This window comes from Ischnura elegans, chromosome 10, assembly GCF_921293095.1.
Source record: "Ischnura elegans chromosome 10, ioIscEleg1.1, whole genome shotgun sequence".
Taxonomy (NCBI): domain Eukaryota; kingdom Metazoa; phylum Arthropoda; class Insecta; order Odonata; family Coenagrionidae; genus Ischnura; species Ischnura elegans.
The window spans coordinates 53,943,338-53,965,271 of NC_060255.1; the positions used below are offsets into that span (position 1 = coordinate 53,943,338).

The window sequence follows — 21,934 nt, forward strand, 5'->3', positions numbered from 1 at the left end:
GTCGCAAGATTTAGCTCCCGTTATATCTTTGCTTATTATGGCATCATCAGTTTCCTTCTACTCATTAGAAAATATTCACTCAAAGTTATTAAAGATCAAAGTCTTTCACATGCACTTTATTTAAGCCTTGAATATGTATAAATATTCAATGCCACAAATGAGTCTTTTTTGGCCAATCAAATACCACCAGCCTCCGAAAGGAGGCACGAATACTATGTTTGCGCATACATTAATATATATGTATACATTTATATATTATTTATATATATTTTATATGTACAATATTTCACAGCTTTTCTTTGGCTTAAAAACAGAAAAGTAGATCTCTTTTCTTACTGGAATGGTTTTTTTCAGCGCACCATTTCTGATGTGCAGAGCTGAGGTTGGCTTGTAGAAAAGACACCCGTTGGGTTTAGAGAGACGGAAGGAGAGGGGACGGGCAATTATGCAGTGGGGAGGGAAGATTCCTCCGAGATGAGATTAGAGGAGTTGCTCAATGACTGGATGTAGGAGGCACATGTGCTCAGCTCCCTTGATGGGCAGCCGGTTGGCCGAGTAATACTGGATCATGTCGGGGATGCTGCAGAAAGGCTGGCTAAATTGCCCGAGCACGAATCTCCCACTATCCTTGTCTTGCTGGATTCTCATGTGCATGAACCCTCGCGCACTCCTGAGAAGCCATCCGTCAAACGCCATCGTGGTTAGTGGGTTAGCGTTGGAGAAGGAAGAGGAAAAGAAATGAGTTAGTGGATTAAGAGTGCAACAGACTGTCAAAGATGGGCAATCATGGAGAGTTAGGGGGGGTTAGTTGGCAGACCTGGGATTTTTTTTCAATTCACACTAAATAAAATGGTAATTTTGTTCAGTTGTCGGATATACTCAGGAGAGGAGAGCCCCAAAAACCCAAAAGTTCATGGATAAATCTATGTGCCATGGCACCGATTCAATTTATGCCACCACTGAGCACCCATAATTTTCATTACCTCCCGGACCCCCACTACTGCTGGGATGCTAATCTTTAACCCTTTTAGTGCCAGCCCATTTTTCCTGATTTGTTGAAGAATGCCAGGCCTTTTATTGCTGAATTTGTAGGTTTATGCTAAAAAAACTATATAAAGCCTAATATGCATTTTCTGAAACTAATTTTTTTTTTCGTTGACTCTCAATACTTACGGGTATGTTAAAGCATGATAGATACTAAAAAATAGAGACAAAATCTACACAAAGCTCAAAAAATAAACGGCATCAGTGCAAAATAAGGCTGGCCGATAGATCTGCCCTTGGCACTCTTCGCATATACTACCCGGGCTGATGGATCGGCCCCCTGGCACTAAAAGGGTTAATCCTTTCAGCAGCAGTGGGGGTCCAGGAAGTTACAAAGATTATGTGTGTTCAGTAGTGGCATATAATCCGATTGGTGCCGCAGGGTGCATATTTATCCGTGAACTTAAGGGTTTTTGGGGCTCTCCTCTCCTGTAATAATTTGATAACTGAATAAAAATTATCATTTCATCTAGTGAAACTTTGAAAGCCTCAGGTGGGATATATAGCCCCCCTACCCTCTCTCTGGATCTACCACTGAAGATGTAAATAGTAGCAATAGAAAATAATTGATGGAAACAGTAATTATGAGGTTTGTTCAGAAAAATGACAGGAATTTTTAAATATGTATTGCAGGTTTAGAGAGTGCAATCATTAATTTTTTTATTAAGTTGGTATACAAGCCACTGAGATATGACATTATATTCAGCTGTATCCATTCTTTACTTTTTTAAGAGTTCAGCTATTTTCGGCTCACACTTCAAGGCTTCTTGGTGAATTTTTGGCCAAAAAGAAAACTGTAAGAACAGCTCAGCCTCCATATTCACCAGACATGGCTCTGTGTGACTTTTTTCTGTTTCCAAAAATAAAGGGAACCTTAATAGGCTGTCATTTTACAAGCATAGATGACATTTACAAAATCACTGACACAGCTTAAGGCTATCCAATAGGTCAAGTTGGAGAAAGGTTTCAAGGATAGGAAGAAGTGCTGGCATAAGTGAATATGTAATATCTAATGGGAACTATTTTGAAGGTGACAACATTAATGCAGACAAGTAATATTTTTCAAAAAATTAAAATTCATATTATTTTCTGAACATACCTTGTATAATCACTGCAATCATAATTTAGTGATCAGTTACAATTACAGATGAACTTCGTACACCCGTAGAGTAAACTCAAAGCAATAACTTCATGAGATGGAAAATCCATTCATCATTTTCTCAGCAATACATACATACATCTGCGTAATGCTTTCTCCATATATTTTGCATCTGTTCCATTGAAAAACAAGGTGTTATGAGGTGGAGAAGGGTAGAAAATAGAATGATAGGAAAGCGAGAGAGGGAGAGTGGTTCAGAGGGAGTGGTGGGTTCAATGAACATTTGATCAAAGATACAATAAATGAGGCTCTACTATATTATGATGTAAGGAATGGGTAAAGAAGAAAGAAAAAATAATGGTGAGTATAAGTTACAACTGCTTCTTAAAATTAGTAATCACTATACCTATTTCTTAATGTTAAAAAGGAATTAGTCACACAAGTTTTTTTTTGCTTGTGTTTGCAGAGGCAATCAGCATATGTTCAGACACTCACACCTTTCTTGATCGACTGTGCTAACACCATGTTTTGTCTGCTTGCCACTTTCAGACTGGGTATCTGAGCACATACGGGGAGGGCACGGGGGCACGTGCCCCCCCACCCCCCTCCCCAAGACTCTTAAAAAATATGCAAGATTTTTAATACATTCCCATTATCATTGCGTTTGTTTTGTATTACGAGGTATCCTTGTACCCTCCAGAACAAAATCCTGGATACGGCCTTGCTTGTGCCCCCCCCCCCAGAAAGAAATCCTGGATCCGCCCCTGTCTGAGCATCACCTTTTGCGTTTTGTTGGAAACCCATCCAGCCTTGGGCCCAACCAATATTTATGGGTCTGACATAACTCAACGGCTACCAAGAGAATTCAGAGGAAAACCACCCAATGGGGTTAATCAGAAAGCACTGAGCAAACCACGTGATCTTGATGCTTAAAGGAACTGTGCTAGTCTGCTCAGGCATTAATTCAGGCCAGATTCTAACCTTTTTGCACAGTCCTCACGAATTAACCTTCAGGGGTTCACCCCCTCATCCTTCATCTGAGTTCTACCTAATGGCAGATTTGTTCAAACTATTGATTTCGTCACCCCATAGTTAAGTGGGGTGACTTATGGACTAAATAGTGCAAAGTTTGCAATTGCAAGCAGTTAGGCCAAAGACTTGCATCCAAAATGCGAATTGGTATTGGTGGACTGTATTCATTTATAGGTGGTAGCTTCATACCATTGCTTTCTACAATTTCACTGATTTATCTAATGAAGGAACTTCATGCTAAGACCAAGGCTCAAAAAATAACTGGTAAGGTACCAGGAAAGGGAGACTGCTCCTTTTGAATTAAAAATTAAACTTTGTTTTTCCGCAGAATACATTATTAGTGCACTACCACGGTTACAACGCTCCGCATCATCCTCAGGCGAGGAGTACATTGGTCCATCATCTTAAATACCTGATGTATAAAGCAGAGGGAGTGGGGGGGAAACTGTAGAGGTAAAGGGAGGGTGGAAGTGGAGGGGTTGGGTCTTCCCCAGGTTGTAAAAGCCAAGGGGATGTGGGAGGATGGGGAGGTAGGTAGGGCCTCTGCACTCAAGCTGACTAACTGCAGTGAAAGGTGGACAAAAGAGGTAGAGGAGGTTAAAAAAATCTGTGGAAAAGCAGTTTAATTTTTCATTCAAAATGAGTAAATTCCATAAAGTATCGCCAGAAACCATCAACTACAGACTGCTCCTTCCCAACACAATCATCCATTTAAAGGGCTTCACAGCAATAAAAACTCGTAATTAGGAAATTTGATAGTGGGGAAACATATTTTGCACTAAAGGCAAATTTTGAGACCATACACGTGTACACATGCCTTGTACAAGGCATGTATGAATTTCAAGACCTGGTAATCTGACTCTCCCATTATTAGCATGTACTGAAGTCTCAGATTATAATGAGGCTTTCAACTAAGGGAAGAGATGCATATTCATGAATAGATTATGTCAGCTGTAAGTTGGCCGTACATTCATATGCATCAAATATTAGCTAATTAGAGATGTTGAATAAATCACATCATAGGATTCACTTACTTGAGAGACAATGAGTAGTCTTGGCGTGTGGACTCACTGTTCCTCACAAGGTAACTCCCCTCTTTCCGTAATCTCAGGATGCTCTCAGCTTCCACCCTTGTAATTGCTCCATGATACCATCTATTCAAGAAATGAGAAAATAGAATAAGTTCAGCAAACCATCGAGCAAATGGGTAACACATACAGTCATATGAAAAGGATATGTATATGAAAGCATACATAATAATATGTAGAGCATTATTATGGGCACTGGAATTTGTATGGACTTTATTGCACACAAATACATATTAATTTGTAAGCATTCAAGTATGCCATAAGCATATGTAAATATGGAAAAGGTGAACAATGAGTCACTGCATGTAGACATCACTTTCAAAAACATCTATTTTTGAGAAGTATTTATTTATTTATTTAATCCAGTCCAAAAACAGCACAAGCCCAATTACAGAGGACTACAATAACAGGATTACAAAGGTTATGGCTTCTGAGAAATGAAATAATTGTTCCCAAAGATTTTCTCATGCCAATCTCAGGTCAATTATTTTTATGCTTGGAGATAATGATGAGTGGATAGCAATCTACCCATCCATAATTTTTTCAACAATATTCATCAAAAATCAATTTTCACCATTCCTTGGCTTTTGAATTTCATTTCATTTATCATGTTGTCAATTTTGGAAACACCCATTAAGAAAAATTATGAGGCGCTGAAGACAATCCAATGGAAGCAATATCAATAAGTTTAGTGAATGCATATGGATATCAATGTGTGTTAGGACATTTTCACAATTGTGGGTAAAATACAGAGGAGACTGTGGGTTCCGATGGAGCAGTTACATACTCAGCAGGGATGGGATGTGAATACTGAGCTAGATAAAAGAATGTTTGATAGGTGTGAAAGGGGGAGGAAGAGAATAGTATTTATAGATAGAATAAAAGGGAGTGTGCCTTACTATGAATTGAAGAGGGAACTATGTGATGGGAGTGAAGATGGCCAGAACAATTTGCAAAGGCTTCATGCAAACCTAATTAGGCCTAAGTAGACCTAGTTTTATAGTTAACCTAAAGTTAATTTAATCCATGGCTAAATTTTGGCCGGAATGGCATTCTGGCACCTTTAAAGGAACATATGGTCAAGTAAAAAAAAATTTAATCTATTTTTTATATTTGGTGAGGCATGATTCCTCCTTGTAACTTTTATTACAAGTGTAAAAAAATTGGAAGTTTTAGGGGGGCTAATATTTGAAAATGGTATGGATTAATGAGTTGGTATGCGTTCCGGTACATAAAATTCGATAAATAAAGCACTACCTTAACGAATAGAATACATAGCACTTCTTAACACGTTGCATATGGATGGCGAGAATTCTCGTCATTTTTTTCCGGACGGGTGATGAAGATTCTCGTCATTTAGGCGCGTCAGCCTAAACAATTTTAAAGCGTACAATACGTATTCGTTAGTACGTTTTCAGTTGTTGTTCGTTATTCATAATAAATTTATGCATCATGATGTTTGATTGGGTAAAGTTATATTCTAAACATTAGCTTACCCCGGTACGCAACATGTTAATTATGCTCAGCACTTCTTATCCCAAGAATCACTCACCCCTGCCTCTCAAGAGGAATCGTAATGTCAACTGGCTCCCCACTGGCTGAAAAGGCAGAGCATCCAAGCTCAAGGCTGAGGCCTGGCCTCTTCTTGCGCGATGAATGCGTAGATGCGGAGGTTGGTGCAAAGGCAGACCCCCAGGAATTAGGGCCACAGAGATTCAGGGTGAGCTTTGGCCTCACAATTTGAGGCTGCTGGATCACTGGAGGAGCAAGCAACAGAGTTTGTCCGGCTGACCAGAAGAAAAAAAGAGATTTTAGCATTTTCTGAGGAAGTTTTAGTAATTTCTAAGAAAGTGATACAGGTAAAATGAACTTTTTCATTGGAATTCACCTAATATCATCCATTAAATATTAACAACTGTAATATTTCTCACACTAAATTTGTAAATGTCAATCATATCATGAATATTTTCATACAGAAATATTTTGAATATCAAGACAACATTAATGTCTGTTGCTCTTACGTGGGTTATTTCCAGAATGGCCACTTCAAAGTTGCCAGAGGAAATCATGGAGATAATAAACTATAAATTGTACTCCTTCAATTTATTGATTTAGCTGAAATACAATGTTTACCATCTTCTGAATCAATGTAATTTAATAGAAAAGCTATCCATGCAATTATAGTAAGTAGCTATGTACATATATAATAATACGGTGTTTCCTGAATATGAGTCACATTTTTTATACATCTTTGAAAACTTTTTATTTTGGGCCCTTGTACAGCATTCTGGATGGTTAATATTTTGACCCTCGAGCTGATAAGGAAATCTCCATTCTTAGCTAAACTCAAGGTTATATTAGGAGAAGTACAGCCATCATTAAAGCAAGAAATTTATAACTATTGTTTTTGAGCTACAATCATTCACACTTAGAAGTTTTTTCGGTATGCACTGCCAAAAATATAGAATTTTTCTTGTGAGAAGATTCAAAATTGCATTCTTAATTTCCAGGTTATAAAATTGCATTTATTCCAAGAATAAAATAAAAGTGTTGAAAAGTAGAGGAAGTAGATATTAATTGCTGGCATCTGACGAAAAGAAAACATATAAAAAAAAGCTGAAAATTTAACTTTTAATATGTATCTTTTATTTTAATAAGTTACTTATTCAGATAGGTAACGTATGTGTAACTTTAAAAAGTTGATTTATTCAGAGATTTATTTTAACTTTAACAAATCAATTTCTCAACACCCGTATGCAATGTATTAATATGACAACTATGGTACTGACCACTCCGAGGATGAGTATCCAGCTCCAGGACACTCTGGCTGGAAGATGCCTGGGACACACCACTGGAAGCATCAGGCTCTGGACCATCATCGCCCGTCTGCTGTAACCTTAGTCTCCGCCTGAGCTTGGGCATGTCAAATGGTAGAGCCCTCAAGTCCTCAGGCCTCGAACTGCTAGCCACAGAGGTAGAACTGCTACCAGAAGCATCTGCTGTGAGCCTTCTTCTCAGCTTTGGCATGTCGAACGGAAGTCCTCTGAGGTCCTGCTGTCCCGTTGCCTGGGATGTACCCTCGCTACTACCACCCCCACTTTGACCCCCAGACTGCCCACCACGGGAGGAAGATTCCACTGATATCCCACTGTCTGACCCCTGGACCTCAGCCTCACCGGAAGATGAGGTAGCGGCGGCAGCAGCTGCAGCAGCCGCCTGGACCAGGGCACGGTTCAGCAGGTTCTTGTTCTGCAGCACGAGAACCCTTCGCTTCAGTTTAGGAGCAGACTCCCAGGGCGTGGGGGCTAAAAGAGTCTGGGTGGATGAGGAAGACGTCGGAGGAGGAAATGGGTCCTGCCTTGGAGGGGAATGCTTGTGGTGGACGGGGTCGGGAGGGGTGGTGGTGCTCGTCTTCGCCGATGACGTCGCCACCGTCGCCTGCTGGACGGAAGCTTCGGAAGTGGCGGTGTTGTTGGCAGGATTGTTGTCGACAGCTGAGATGCCCTCCGAGCTTAGCCTCTCCTCCGGGGATGCCCCCTGGGATGAGTTGTTGTTGCGATTGTTGTCGGAAGTCTCCGACGCGGGTTCCTGAGACTTATCCGATATGGGGGAGAGGATATGCAGCTGTCCGGGCTGGTGCCCGGCCGATTGGGAGGCCATCTGATGGTGGTGGTACGAGTGGTGATGGTGGTAATGATGGTGGAGGTGGAGCCGATGAAGGTCCAGGAGGCGCGTAGACCCAGAGTCAGAACTGTGCGAGCTCAGAGAGCTGCTCCGCCGGCTCCCGGAGCTGCTGGTGCTCCGGTTGCCCTCGCTGGTGCTGCTGCGGAGGGATTCAAGGCTGGACATGGCACTACTGCTCGTGGCCATGCTCTCTGTGCTGGAGTACTTGGGTCGAGCACCAGATGAACGCACAACCACTTCCCGATGCTTCTGACCCCGTCCCACGTTGATCACAGTGCCATCTGCCGCGGCAATCACATCCCCTTCATCTCCAGGCCTTCCCTTAAACTCAAGGATGGGCCCATCTGGGCCTCTGCGGGAAGACGAACATGCTTTGATGGGTAACCTGGGGTCCCTTGTCCGTTCGGGCGAGGCTCCAGGGAGCATGCCCTTGGCTGGAAGATCTGGGGCACTGTTCATCTGCAGGAGCTCCCGGGTATTGTGGAACTTTGCAGGCAAGGGTGCAGTGGACGGGGGCGAGGGTGCGTAGCCCCTCAGGGGTGGGGGCGAGGGTGCGTAGCCCCTCAGGGGTGGGGGCGAGGGTGCGCCTCCCACCCCTATGGGACCCTTGGCGGACGGAGGTGTTTGGAAGGCAGGGTGCCTGTCCTTCAGCTTGGGGTCATCAGGACCCTGTGGGAAGTTTGCAGGGTCCAGGGCTGTGGTCAATGGGGCAGGTGAGGGTCTCCTGTCCGGGGATCCATCCGTAACCACAACCAACCCAGACCTCCGCTTGTCACGGGATAAGGTCGGGGGAGGCGTGGAGACCTCCCTTGGTGGCAGAGACGACCGAATCGACTTGGGGCTGGAGGTGGACGTTGCCCGAGACAGTGTTGCAGGCGCCATGCGCAGGACGGGGTGGTTGGAGACCCGATCGATCTCGTCAAGGTCATCTTGGGAACGGCGGACCTAAATTATAAAATGCAAATGTATTTTTATCTTCTAAACATGTTTTTATTTTGTGTTTATATTTTCAGAATATTTCTCAAGAGGAACTAACCATTGAGGAAAGTGATTAACATATTTGAAGGCATATAAGATGCACCCTAATTTCAGCAGGGCATGCAAGAGAAAAAAAATCCGCATGAGGTATGAATCCCCAGCAACTTAAGTTAGTTCCTTTTAGATCCTATATGATTGTATAAATCGAAGTGAGATATCAAACTAACTTGATCAGACATGTATATCTTTTCTTATAGCAAGCTTCTTTGTTATACCACTCACAACTTCTTCCATATCGCTGAAGTGAGCAAGACAATGGTAATATATAATATAAGAAATACATTATAAATAATGTCACATAGTAGCAATGAGCTTAATAGTGATGATGACTACAATTTCTTAAACTGAATAATAAATATTAATGAATTAGTTAGTATAATGGAGTCAGTATTGAACATTGACCCACAGAGATCGAACCTTCACGTGTAAGACCCAGTTAATTATTTTTAGCTAATATTTTGGAAAAAAAGGTTGTCTAAGATGCCATCAAGTATGCATAGTAAATTTCTCTATTAAAGCCATTATATATTATAGCCTTAAAATGTGGTAAATTTAGGAATATGCCAAAAAAGCATCTTTACTGATGAAGGTGAGCAATAGGGCTAAAAAATCTCACCCTCACCCTACCAGCAATAGAGATATTGTTTATGAAAGTAGAAGTAGTAAATAGCCAGAACAAGCATCAGTTCCTTATATGCATGCAAGGGTTTAACTTCCTCCTCCACCAATGCAAGCAGATATGCAGACACTATGGCTGTATTCATAAAATTATCAATAATAACTCTGTTTTGAGTCAGTTAAAAGTAAGAGGTTTCATCTATTTCAATGATGGCGATTCTTTCAAAAAATTAAAAATACATATATTATATGAAGGCTTCTACTTGTGGTAAATATATGCTGATCAGCATAGAAGTTTTCAGAAATCCACCTAAAAGAGTTTTGTTATCTCTTCGGTTGGTGATATTTTGAAAATAAATTCTCCCATCATTATCTGTTAAATTAAATTACTTTTCATATAATCTAACCCAAAATATCACTCTGTGACTTAAGTTCCTTATAGACTGGTGATAGTGGAAATTTTCACTCCATAGATTTTTCATTCATGAAGGAATATTTTCACTTAAGGGGCATGCTCCTATAAAAATTTTTTTGAAATACCCATTTTTTAATGCATTTTGGAGCCTAAAATTTCATTTTTATTCTTAATAAGAGATGAAATTTGTTCGAGTGCACCAAAAAATTTGTATTATTCCAATAAAAACTAAACATTTTTGATAAAATTTGGGGGGGGTCATAACCCCGGTGACCCCTTCCCTTAATCCACCCTTGGTTACTTCAAGGAGATATTCATTTTGAGTTGCATACTTTGCAGTCGAAGGCCGTCTCATAGAGGTGCCTCTGCCGGCCGCTCATCTCCCCGTCCTCGTCGTCCTCCTCCAAATCTCCACCCAAAGAAGAGGGTGTCCCCTGGCGGACCACACCCGAGGCCGCTACCCACCCATCCTCAGGCGGCGGCGGACCTCCACCGCACTCCCCAACTCCTCCTCCACCTCCCTGGAGATGGCAATGATAAGCAATGTAAAAAAAACCATTATCTATAAATAATAGGGGAGAGTGGGGCAAAATCGACCCCTTTAAAATCACCCGGTACAGTGGAGCCCCACAAATCCAAAATCCGGTAATCCAAAAATCCGCTTAATCCGAAATCAAAATCAGGTAATGGGCGGGGCTTCTACAACGTAGGTTGTGCTGCTACCTATCGGATTTCTTTGCAACTACGAACTCAAGCGGTAGCCGTGCAGAGCGTTGCCGTACGGCATACATAATGAAGTTGGTTGATTCTCATACCGTATGGACGTGAAACAGCATTTCGGCGATTAATTTATGTAGTTGCACGTTGTATTTAATAATTTATCGTTAAATTAATAACAGTCTGCTTAATCCGAAATATTCGCTAATCCGAAATGGGTCCGGTCCCAATTATTTCGGATTAGCGGGGCTCCACTGTAGTTGTTGCTTTCAAGCAGCAACATTATAAACTAGTTGAAGTGGCTGCCATTACCGGCAGATTGAGCTTGTTTTCTTTTACGCAGTGGCTGCCATTTAGTTTCTATGAATTTTTCAAGTTTCAGACAGTTTTCTTAAGGATTTTTATTAGCTTTGTTTTGGATCTGGCAGCCACTATGCCAATATGTTTAACAACGGTAAGTTAATATGATAATTTAGTGTTTTTATTTGTGCTTTAAGCCTGTGTAGCCGAGTAGTTTATTATGGATACGCTTGTATTGCCATATTTCTTATGCTGTGTGCCGAGGGGCAAAACTGTCACCGGAGAGTGGGGCAGGACCGACAGAGGTTGGATGCTCACAAAGATAAGGATGATTGTGACAGTGGAGATGAAAAGGCTTGCATATTTTGCAATGAGTTGTATTCCAGTTCCAAGAATAAAGTGGGTTGGATACAATGCTTGAACTGCGAAGGGTGGGCTCTTAAGGCATGTTCAAATTGTGAAGAAGAAGATGACAATTTCATTTGTGATTTCTGTACATAAGTTCATATTCAACCTCACATATTGTTCATTTACTATTTCATGTTGAGAAATATCATGCATGTGTTAAATATGTGTTTGTAAAAATAAATCTTCCAAAATTGTATAAGAAAGTTTTTGTAAATGCAAATTCTATGGGTGTCTGTTTTGCCCCACCTATATGGCAAAATCGTCATTTTGTCAATGTTTGAAAAAAAAATTATATATATATATTTGTAATCAATATCATAAAATGCATTTGCATTAATATTCCATACCCTATATGTATAAATGTTACTATTAACCACATTTAAAAGAATATTAGCAACAGAAGGTCAAGTTTTAATTGAAAAAAGGTTAACCGATCGGTTTTGCCCCACTTTCCCCTGCCCTTGATGCGGTTGCCCCCCACTGAGTATGCCCATGTGCATAACATTAATCTGGGATAAGACTTCTTGTTACTTAAACAATGTTTTTTTTTTCGATAGAAATATATTTTTTCATGACAAAAACCTCCATTCCTTTGCTCATTCCCCTCACCTCCTCCTCCGCTTCCTCTTCTTCCTCCTCCCCTTCTCCCCGGCCGATACAGCTCCCGCCTCCGGGCCGGCAGGAGCACGAGGCCCTCAGGCCTTTAGCCACGCCTCTCCGGCCCCCGCAAGGGGCCCCGACCTCCTCTGAGTAGTGGTGCGCCGCGGCCTCTGCCGGCGTGGCGAACACAAGGTCCCAGTGACGCAGGATACAGGCAGCCAGGAAGGCCCCTCCCTCGGGCCCCCCCGGGGCCTCGGGGCCAAGGCCCCTGCCCCCCCCAAGGCACTCGCACACCCCCTGGGCCACCTCAGCGCCCGGAGACGATGGGCCCAAGGCGGCGGCCGCTTGGGCCCCGCTCAAGAAGTCCTCAGCGTCCCTCGGATGGTCATCGGCAGAGCCCTCCTCACCAGACCACGCCTCCCTCGCGACCCTGATGCATGATTTAAGAAGACATGATGGGAGTCAATACAATGTAGCACACAATGGGTTGTTTTTATCATATTGAAAGGAACACTTGCAATTTTCCACAATTATAAAATTTATTCTCATCTAGGTTTTGATGTTTACTACAACATATTTAGGGTACAAATTGGTTTTATTCAAGGTACTAAATCATTTTGTACCACAACTTTGTATGCACCACGTACACACCTCGACCTTGTACCTCAAATTTTTTGGACCTCGGTATAAAGTTACTACATCTTATTAAAGGTACAAAATGGTTATGTATCTTTAAGATGATGAAGTGACATCAAAACCTAGGTTAGTATAAATTTTATAGTTGTAGGAAAATGCAAGTGTTAATATCAACATGGATTAATTCCACTCCATCAGCCTTGGGTGGGAGACGTAGTATTATGTACCTCTGTTTAAAATTATTTTTTTTCTGCCCAATATAAACAGATGATTCAATTTCTCGTATTATCACCTATTCTTAGGAATTAAAATAAAATAAAAATCTTCCAGACAACATTGGAAAAATATAACTGACGGATTTTTGAAATTATAGCAAAAAATATCTGGACCGGTAGTCACGACTAGTAACGAGTGAAAAAAAAATTGAACAACTAACTACTATTGACCCTGACCAGTTGAGCACCTTTGCATCATTTTGAAGAGTATCTTATTGTTCAGATTCTCTCAAATGTACAGTTGCTTTGCTGCTTCACTACATCGACCAATAACGGAGGATTACACACACAAGTGTCTTCCGGTGTCATCATGTTCAAAAGGTGCAGATATGAACTGCAAATAAAGAAATTTGGGGCAAAAAATTTGATTTTGCAACAACATATTTGATGAATTGGATGGATGAGGCAGATACTTTGTGGAGATCCATTATGAGTTATGAAGTGAAACACTTTGCACTTTCCACATAAAATTTTTATGTGGAAAGTGCAAAGTGTTTCACTTCATATAACATATTTGAATCTAGATACGTGGCAGTAGATCTTAGGAAACCGACCTTTATCTCTACTATTATGCTAGAAATTTAATTATTGTGAGAGTTGTTGCGTAAGGTGTATATATATGTTATGGGCGGTAATGTCATGGCAAAATTAGCCGTGCCGGGACGCTTTCCTTAACTATTTTTTACTAGTGAAATATTACTCTGTTTTTCAATTTTTTCAGTAAATATAGAATGAATCGAAAAAAAAATTTGTTTTGGTTATGCTTGAGCGCCATTCCAGCACCATGACACCACGGGTTATGGGAAATTAAATGCCTGAATTTGACCTAGGATTTATTTAATTCCCTTATTGTTTGGGAAAAAAATTAATTTCTACAACAATCGGGTCAACTGGCTGACCTCAGCGGCGGCAGGGGATTATATCCCTACCTGCTAACTCAAAGGTCATAAGTATCAAGGAAAGGTCATTGGAAAGGAATCTTGCTGGAGCGGGATAAAGTATATGTTTTCTCCAAAAACAAGTAAAATGTAAGGCAGGACTTCTTAGTCCTAAATTTGCTTCTAAATAAAGATGATATCATGTTTGGAAGTGGCAACCAACAGCTGAGGTCATTTGCGCCATGAGGTAGGAATAGGGGAGACACCTAGCATTGGCATTAGCCTGCACATAACAAAAGGCATGATATGGACCACGAGCTAACGTCCTATCTCACAGACAGAGTGTTTCACTGGATATACCCTCCACAAGGCACTCAAGCAGGGATTGGATAACTTCTGAAAAATCTTTCTCTGCCGAAATTCGAACCCAGGCCCATGGGCTGTGAAGCCATCACTCTAGCTATCCCACCACACCAATCCCCAAAAATATTATTGTTACTTTTAGTTAAAACAGGCATAACAATATTTCCACAGGATTTATTCGAACAATATGTGTTTCATTGTTACAACAACATAATCAAGTACAGAAGGATATTTATTATTAAAGGAAGAATTCAAAGACAGATTATGCACTTGATAATGTTATTGCACCAACGAAACGCACTGTGTTGGAATAAATCCTGTGGAAATATTACAACAAATATCAAGATCTTCCACTACATTGTGCCGCACATCGTACAAGATATTATTATGACTATTGAATGTTCACTGGTAGATCGCCATCATAATGATAATATTAATATGGTTTATTGCTCTTGGACATTGTCCATTAAGGGAATATTGGGGTTATACCATAAAAAAGTGCTCACAATACATAAATTACAAAATTTACGTAATATTTATGGATACAAAAATTACAAATTGCATAGATACACTCACTCAAAGTTGTTGTCCCCAAGCCCCACAGAGTCAGCGGACGCAGAGCGGTGGTGCCTGGCACAGTGATGAGGTCCACGGTGGTGGGCAGAACAGCTCGGGCCACAGGACGAGCCCCTTCGGCACCCCTCGCCCTCGCCACGGGATTTGCGGCGGTGCTTGTGTCGGTGGTGGTGGTGGCGGTGCTGCCTGTGGCGATGATGGTGGTGGCGGGGGTGCTTATGGTGATGGTGGTGGTGGTGGTGATGGTGAGGGTGGTGATGCTGGTGACCCTCCCTCTCTTCACCCCTCACTTCCTCCTCTAGTTCTGCCTCCTCCCTCGAAGGGCTCTCCTCATATGGCTGCATTTAATAAAGAATAGAAAATCATTAACCCTTTTTCGTGCGGTAGCATGGCCGTATCTAGCGGGGGGCATGAGGGGTCAGCTGACCCCTCTATAGAAGCTACGGTAAATTTATTTCAAAATGAAATTTTTGAACAAAAATTCTTTAAATCCAATAAAAGTGCTATTAGTGTAAAGCATGTGATTGAAATAAAAATAATTTAAAAATAAAGGAGCGCTATTATAATTTTCTTGATATTTTGGTTTCATTACCTTTTCTGTGTTATATCTTGAATGATCACGGCTTGCCCCCCCTCTAGTTGTGGGTACACCCATGTATGGCGGGCTGATATATCAGTTTTTGCCGCTCGGGCGAAAAGTGCAGCAGGTCGGTATATCGGCTCTTATGTAGTACGTTATTTAATTTGCTATAACTTATTACATTGATATATTTTATTTTGGTAAATTCAAAAATATTTTGTCAATATTAACCAGTATAACATCAGTAAAAAAAACTGCTTACGGATATGTAATAAAATAGCTTTGTATTGTTTTTTTTTCCTAGTTGCTACATTTTATTAAAATACCCTCCACATTTCTCGCCAGTACCCCTGGAAGAAGGATAGCACTGAGAGGGTTAAAGTTAAAGCTACCACAGTCAAGAGTAAAATACTGTGCCAAAATTGGACATACCCTATCACTGATTTTATTTTTCCTGATGTAATTATCCTTGTATTCCATCAATATGAAATATTTTGGGTATCAACAATAGACCCCTGTCAACAACCCCTGCAAATCATATTCTGTTTTTGTATGCATGGGAGTAAATGGAAGGAGAATTTAGAATAGAATAGAATATTTTTATTATGCTCTAGGTAAAACCTATCAGAGCAAAAAAAAAAAAAATGGAAAATACAGGAAATGTTCTAAATCTTAACAAAGGCATTTTGACAAGTAGTTGATATTTGTACAAAAGATGTAAAATATTCAATACTAATACACAGAAGTATATGTTTTAACTTAGACAGTAATAAACACACACATACATATGCATATTTATGTAGAAATTTTTGTTAACATTACAACTTTAAGATAATAACTCTAATGAGTTTAGGAGACTGAATTAAGCCCAGACTTCAAATACGAGTACAGCCTTCTTTTAAACGACTGAAGTGATTGTGATGACTTTATATTTGGCAGAAGAGAGTTCCAGAATCTAGGATGGGAGTAAAGAGAAAGAAAATTAAGGCTGAGGATCACAGTGCCTGGTGCTGCACTGTCACAGAGACCTAGGTCTACAAAGGCAGTAGTGCCAAAGAGTAAGCCAGTAAAATTGGACATAAACAGGGCATCAGTCTCTTTCAGACTTCATTACAATGCAAATGAATTGCAAGGTTCTAAGTCTCACATATCAAAAGATTAAAGCTCTCCTGTTCTCTCATTCATGCACAGAATGCTAATTCATTGCAACCAGCGAAGTTGCCAAATGTGAATTTCAGAGGTGGCACTCCGTGTGTGTTTCCTAAAGAAATTTAATTATCATCGCTGCCACTAGTTCAATCAGCTGATGACAAGAAACGGATTCTCATCACCATCTTCTCTTCTCAATGGATATCCCTTCCAATTCTGGGGTTACCACCTTCAGAGGGTAGGGTATGGGATACATGATACCTCTCAGGTGAAACAGGGGTTCAGGGAAATAAGAAAATATAACCCTTCAAATGATTCTTTCAAGATGTCCTGGCCATTGACATTCCCTTGTGATGAAAGTAGGCGATATAATTGCAGAATTAGCTGGAGTTAAACACATATTTATGTTTTTATATCAATGGAGGGTGGTTCCCTTATAAAAGAAAATGTGAGAGAAATTCCTTAAAACCACCCTGGATATGTGTACGTACCAATGAGAAGGTATTTTAAACAGTTTCTCTGTGGTACTTGGTATACTGCACCTGATTTTTAAGGGAGGCTTTGCTCATTACTTCACCAATTCTTAAAAATCCTCATACAATCAACTTTTGCAAGATTTTCTAAGAAAAGTAATAAGTGAACTTTAGTGATTTTTGGGCCACATTATATAATGAACAAAGAGATCTATAATCAATAACCTATATTTCTGCATTTAGTTACCGTTCATGAGTACACATGCTAAATTTCAAGTCTTTACCTAAACAAGAGGCAACTATTGATAATGAGTGCCATATTCTGACTGGTGACTGTTCTGGCCTGGGCCAAAAGTTCAATGTATGCATTCATTTAGGATTTATTACTCATCACTTAACAACTTGGTCATCAGTTTTATTTCAACAATCGGTGTCAGACAAAAGGATAATTTTTCCTGATTTATGAAAAAAGCAAAATTGATGGGTATGTATTTATCCAGGGGCAATGAGTTTCAAATTTAAAATATATAGATTACAATTTAAAAATTAATTATTAAATTACATTAAAATTAATTGATCATTTAAAAACTAATTTTTCAGATTAATATTTTATATGATCACTCATTTTCATAGCATAAATTAGCGGAAGCAAAAGTTGAGCCTGAGTTAAGTTAGAAAAGAATTTATATCCACTCGAAAATTACCATTTTAATTGTATGAAATCAAATTAAAATAGGTAATAGATCCTATAGTAACAATCTACTCGTAAATTATTAGCATAAGAACTAGAAAAAAACACTTATTAAAGTAGCAAAGGCTGGCACATATTGGATTCAAATTTTCACAGCTCCGATAGGCAACGGAATAATTTTATATCCTGGAAGTTATGCATCTAGTGAGCCATGCATGAACTCCAATGAAAATGGTTGCATTCGAGCATCTGTAAAATTTCACTCTTTTCCGGCGGCGTTTTTCCAAATGCATTTTTTGCTTTTATATTTATACAGTAATAAAAAGGATAATTTATACTTCAATTCATAAATGACATTACAAAAATGTTTTGCGAAAATTTATGCGAATCAACAAAGTGGTATTAACTCTAATCGCACATTTTCACGCAAAAATTCTCCTTTTCTAACTGTAGCATGAAAAAATTAAGCTGTCTCTATTACTTTTTGTGGCGGTTTGGCTAGAGATAAAACCAAGTAAATGCCGAAGAGGTCGCATACAACGCACGTTCAAGACCGACCGTCCATTTTGAACACTTGCTTGCTTTTGATGACACTACAATATTCAATTATCACATACTTCAAATTTTATTCCATTGTGCTCTAATTAATCAACAAAATTTCCATATGAAAAAATAGTTTCAAATTTTCTCTCAATAGATAAAGATAGTCATAATTTTTCTGCCGATTTTTTTTTAACAGCACTGGTTTAATTGATTACATGATTTACGACTGAAAAGTAGAAAAAATAAAATAAAGAAAGATTGTTTTTAAACACGCTTTTTCCAAAATCAGTATAAAATGCATTAAACAGTCAAACAAATTAAGGTTGAGATAATAATATTGCGTGCCAATCCTTACTAACCAATCAGGCTCTTCTACATTAATTTATTATATCCCTAATCAACAGCCATGTTTTATTCTCCCAGAGATGAAATGGTTATACTGTTTTTGGAAAAGCGTGTTTAAAAAATCTTATTTTCTTTTTATTGTCAAATAAAGGGGCCTAGTTGTTTTTTTAGGTGTATTAACGGCTTAGCTCATACAGCACCTTCAATGCACCGTAATTTCTGCAATTCTTTATTTATAATCTTAAATAGTATAAACGCAACGCAGTATGGAGCGTATGTATCGAGCAGGAGAATCTTTTTATTTTAGAGATCAATGCTGTCTCATGGAGGAACATGTTACACACACTGTATGTTTTTTAATCATCACTTATGGTTTTTCTTAACTCATGGAACTGTAAAAATATTTTTATAGCACTTGGCAAATCATACAACCGGTGAGTGCTTGCCTTAGATTCAAAATAAAACTGCATTGTGGACATACAGATGGTTCTTTCTCGGGCGTAAAGAGAAGCAAATGTGTACCTAAACAATGGTCAATTCGCAGCCTTGCAAATACTACACGATAAACGATAGTTGTTGAACTGAAACCAATTTATTCCATAAATGGTAAACCCATATCACGAAGTAGTTTATTCTTGGATGCCCGATTTCACCCCAACTATCACCAGCAAACACCGAGTTTCAGCAATAAATGATTAGTTTTTACTCATAATTAGCGGACCTAACTAGTGGATAATCGCTTTAATAGGTAGCGGATTGTTAGAAAAACAAGAAATTAGCGAGTTTAAGTAATAACTGATTAGTTTTTCCCAATGATTAACGGACTTAACTAGTGAGTGATCGCTTTAATAGATAGCGCATTTTTAGATGAGCCAGAAAATAGCGAGTTAAATAGCTAATGTTTTACCTATTATTAGTGAGATAAACCAGTGACTTTTATATTTTACGAGTGACCAATATGACTTGACTTGTTCCCCTCTCCTGCAACTTCTTGAGGGTTCGCCGCATTTACCCCCATTCCGCCTTCGGCACTTGTGACGAGAGTTGTGAGGGCAAGCAGCAAGCTGGGGTCGAAACAGCCCTTTTCCACAAGATCTCACCTCTACAGTCGCAGAAGCGGCCCCCTCTTGATGCCATTCCTTGAAGAGGTCTACGTAATAACGGGACAAGGGGTAGCTCCCTTGAGACGAAGCCAACGAGCCCGGTAAGCTTGGATGTTTCTCAATTTATAATCAGTCTATTATTCATCGGTTCTTAATCAGTGTTATCTTTTTAATTTTTAGGTAACTGATAAAAATGAAGAAAAATTTGGTAGTTTCCCGGCGAATAAACTGTAGGAAGAATTCTCGGGATCGCCACCGGGTCAGAAAATACATTTCTGCCGACGTTTCAACGTCCGACTCGGCCATCTTCCTAAGGGCTATGAAATCACTTATAGCCCTGAGGACGATGGCCAAGTCGGGCATCAAAACGTCGAAAAAAATGCAGTTCCTGACTAAGTGAAGATCCCGAGAACTCTTCAAACTGATAAAAATGACCGGTAAGTAAAGGAATTTACCACGAATTAATAGGTTTAACCACTAGCTGCCAGATTCTTACGGTAAAAGTGGATTTAATCAACTAATTACGGTTTTTATTTATTTCCAGTGGAATAAACTAGTAGTAGACGTATATCATAAGCTAGTGTGGGAATTATCTAGTAACCAATGGATTTTACTCGTTGCGGGTAAATTAAACCAGTACATGATTGCAAGTAATTTCACGATAAAATTATCGGATTTTACAGTAAAAGAATGCCTTGATTGATTGTTTAACGAGTTACTGCAGAGTTAAAGCAGTAAATGATAGATTTAGACAGTATATGTATTCGGTAAAGAATAAAGGAGCCGTGAATTTAACCGACAACACACACTTTTTACCATTGTTAGCGTGTTTTAACAGTACCTAGCAATCAGAGCTCACCAATAACTAGGAGCTTTAACTAGTAACTGACTCACGTCATCCATAACTGTGTAGGTCCTGACCAGCTTCACTCCAGGATATTTCGCAAGGGTGCACCCGTTTTTACCCCTATTCCGCCATGTGACGAGAGTGGTTAGGGTCGGCTGCGAGTGGGATCCGAGGCAGCCCTTTTCCACAAGATTTCGCTCCTATGGTCGCACAAGTGGTCCCCTCTTTTACCGTTCTTTGAAGAGCCTGCGTAGTAGTATGAAAAGGGGTGCCTACCTTCCGCGCGTCATGACAACCGAGGACATCAAATCGCTGTTTAACCATTTGTCTTTTAAAGACCAGTTTTCCATGTATTCATAAGGGCTTAATCATAGTTATATTTAATAAACTTACCATTAAATGAAAGGCCAAGAGTAGAAGCATTCGAAATGTGGTGTAGCCGGAGAATGATGAAGATAAAATGGATTGACCGTGTAAGTAACGAGGAAGTGCTAAGAAGAGTTGGAGAAAAGAGAAGTTTCCTAAAAACCTTAAGAAGAAGGAACAGAAGAACGGGACAACTTAGTTGGTCACATTTTGAGGCATGATGGCCTGATGAAGACGATCCTTGAAGGACAAGCGGAAGGGAAGACGGGCAAGGGACGGCCCCGAATGAGTTACATAGAGCAGGTTATAAAGGATGTAAAGCTATAAAAAGGTTAGCGGATAGGAGAGAGAAATGGAGAGATGCGTCAAACCAATCTTAGGATTGTTGACTAATGATGATGGCCATTGACAAATGAAAACTGACCAGTAAGTGAAGAAAATTCACTAGTAACTGGAGTGTTTTAGAAGCAGTTTATAGAATTCGCCAAAAACTGCAGGATGTAGTCAGCGTCTTATGGATTTCATTTTTATCAAATGGGTTAAATCGGCAACGAAAGGGTTTATGAGCGTGAAACTAACAAGTTTGAAAAGTAAGCGATATAGTATACAAAATGTTGGGTTATTTCATTGAATAATTGATGCTTAATCGGTTAGGGACGTTTTGATGAACCTGTAGCTACTAAAGTTTACCGATAAGTGATAGGTTTTTCGAATAATATACGGGTTTGAACGGTTAGCGATATATCCCACCATTGAATACATCCTTAACTGGGTGGAACTTGACAAATTCTATGCATCACTTTTTGTTAAAGGTTCACCACTTTCGTCCCGATTCCTTGCCCACCCACTCGAATGACAAGGGGGAAGATGAGTGGGTAGCTGCAGTCGTAGCAGCGGTTCCCTCTAGCTGCCGTTTCTTGAAGAGGTCTACGCAGTAGCAAGGGGACGGGTGCCTCCCTTGGGTAGTGAACAAAATGCCAGCAAGTCACCACCTGTGTGTTTTTCAGTTACGTATTTCTGAGTCGCTGACCAATGTCATTTTTCATTTGTCAGTAACCGAATAAAA

General features: G+C 39.8%; 1 protein-coding gene across 1 annotated transcript in view; it reads right to left on the reverse strand.

Annotated features, from left to right (window-relative positions):
- Nucleotides 1-304: 304 nt before the first annotated feature.
- LOC124166432 overlaps nt 305-21,934 on the reverse strand; it is an 80,556-nt gene continuing 58,926 nt past the window's right edge. The window contains exons 5-12 of the mRNA XM_046543964.1: nt 14,772-15,109; nt 12,053-12,473; nt 11,275-11,473; nt 10,351-10,679; nt 7,053-8,892; nt 5,816-6,050; nt 4,210-4,329; nt 305-670 (exon numbers count right to left, since the gene is read on the reverse strand). Of these exons, the coding sequence (XP_046399920.1) occupies nt 481-670; nt 4,210-4,329; nt 5,816-6,050; nt 7,053-8,892; nt 10,351-10,679; nt 11,275-11,473; nt 12,053-12,473; nt 14,772-15,109 (3,672 nt within the window). The 3' untranslated portion in view covers nt 305-480. The remainder of the gene's footprint in view (nt 671-4,209; nt 4,330-5,815; nt 6,051-7,052; nt 8,893-10,350; nt 10,680-11,274; nt 11,474-12,052; nt 12,474-14,771; nt 15,110-21,934) is intronic.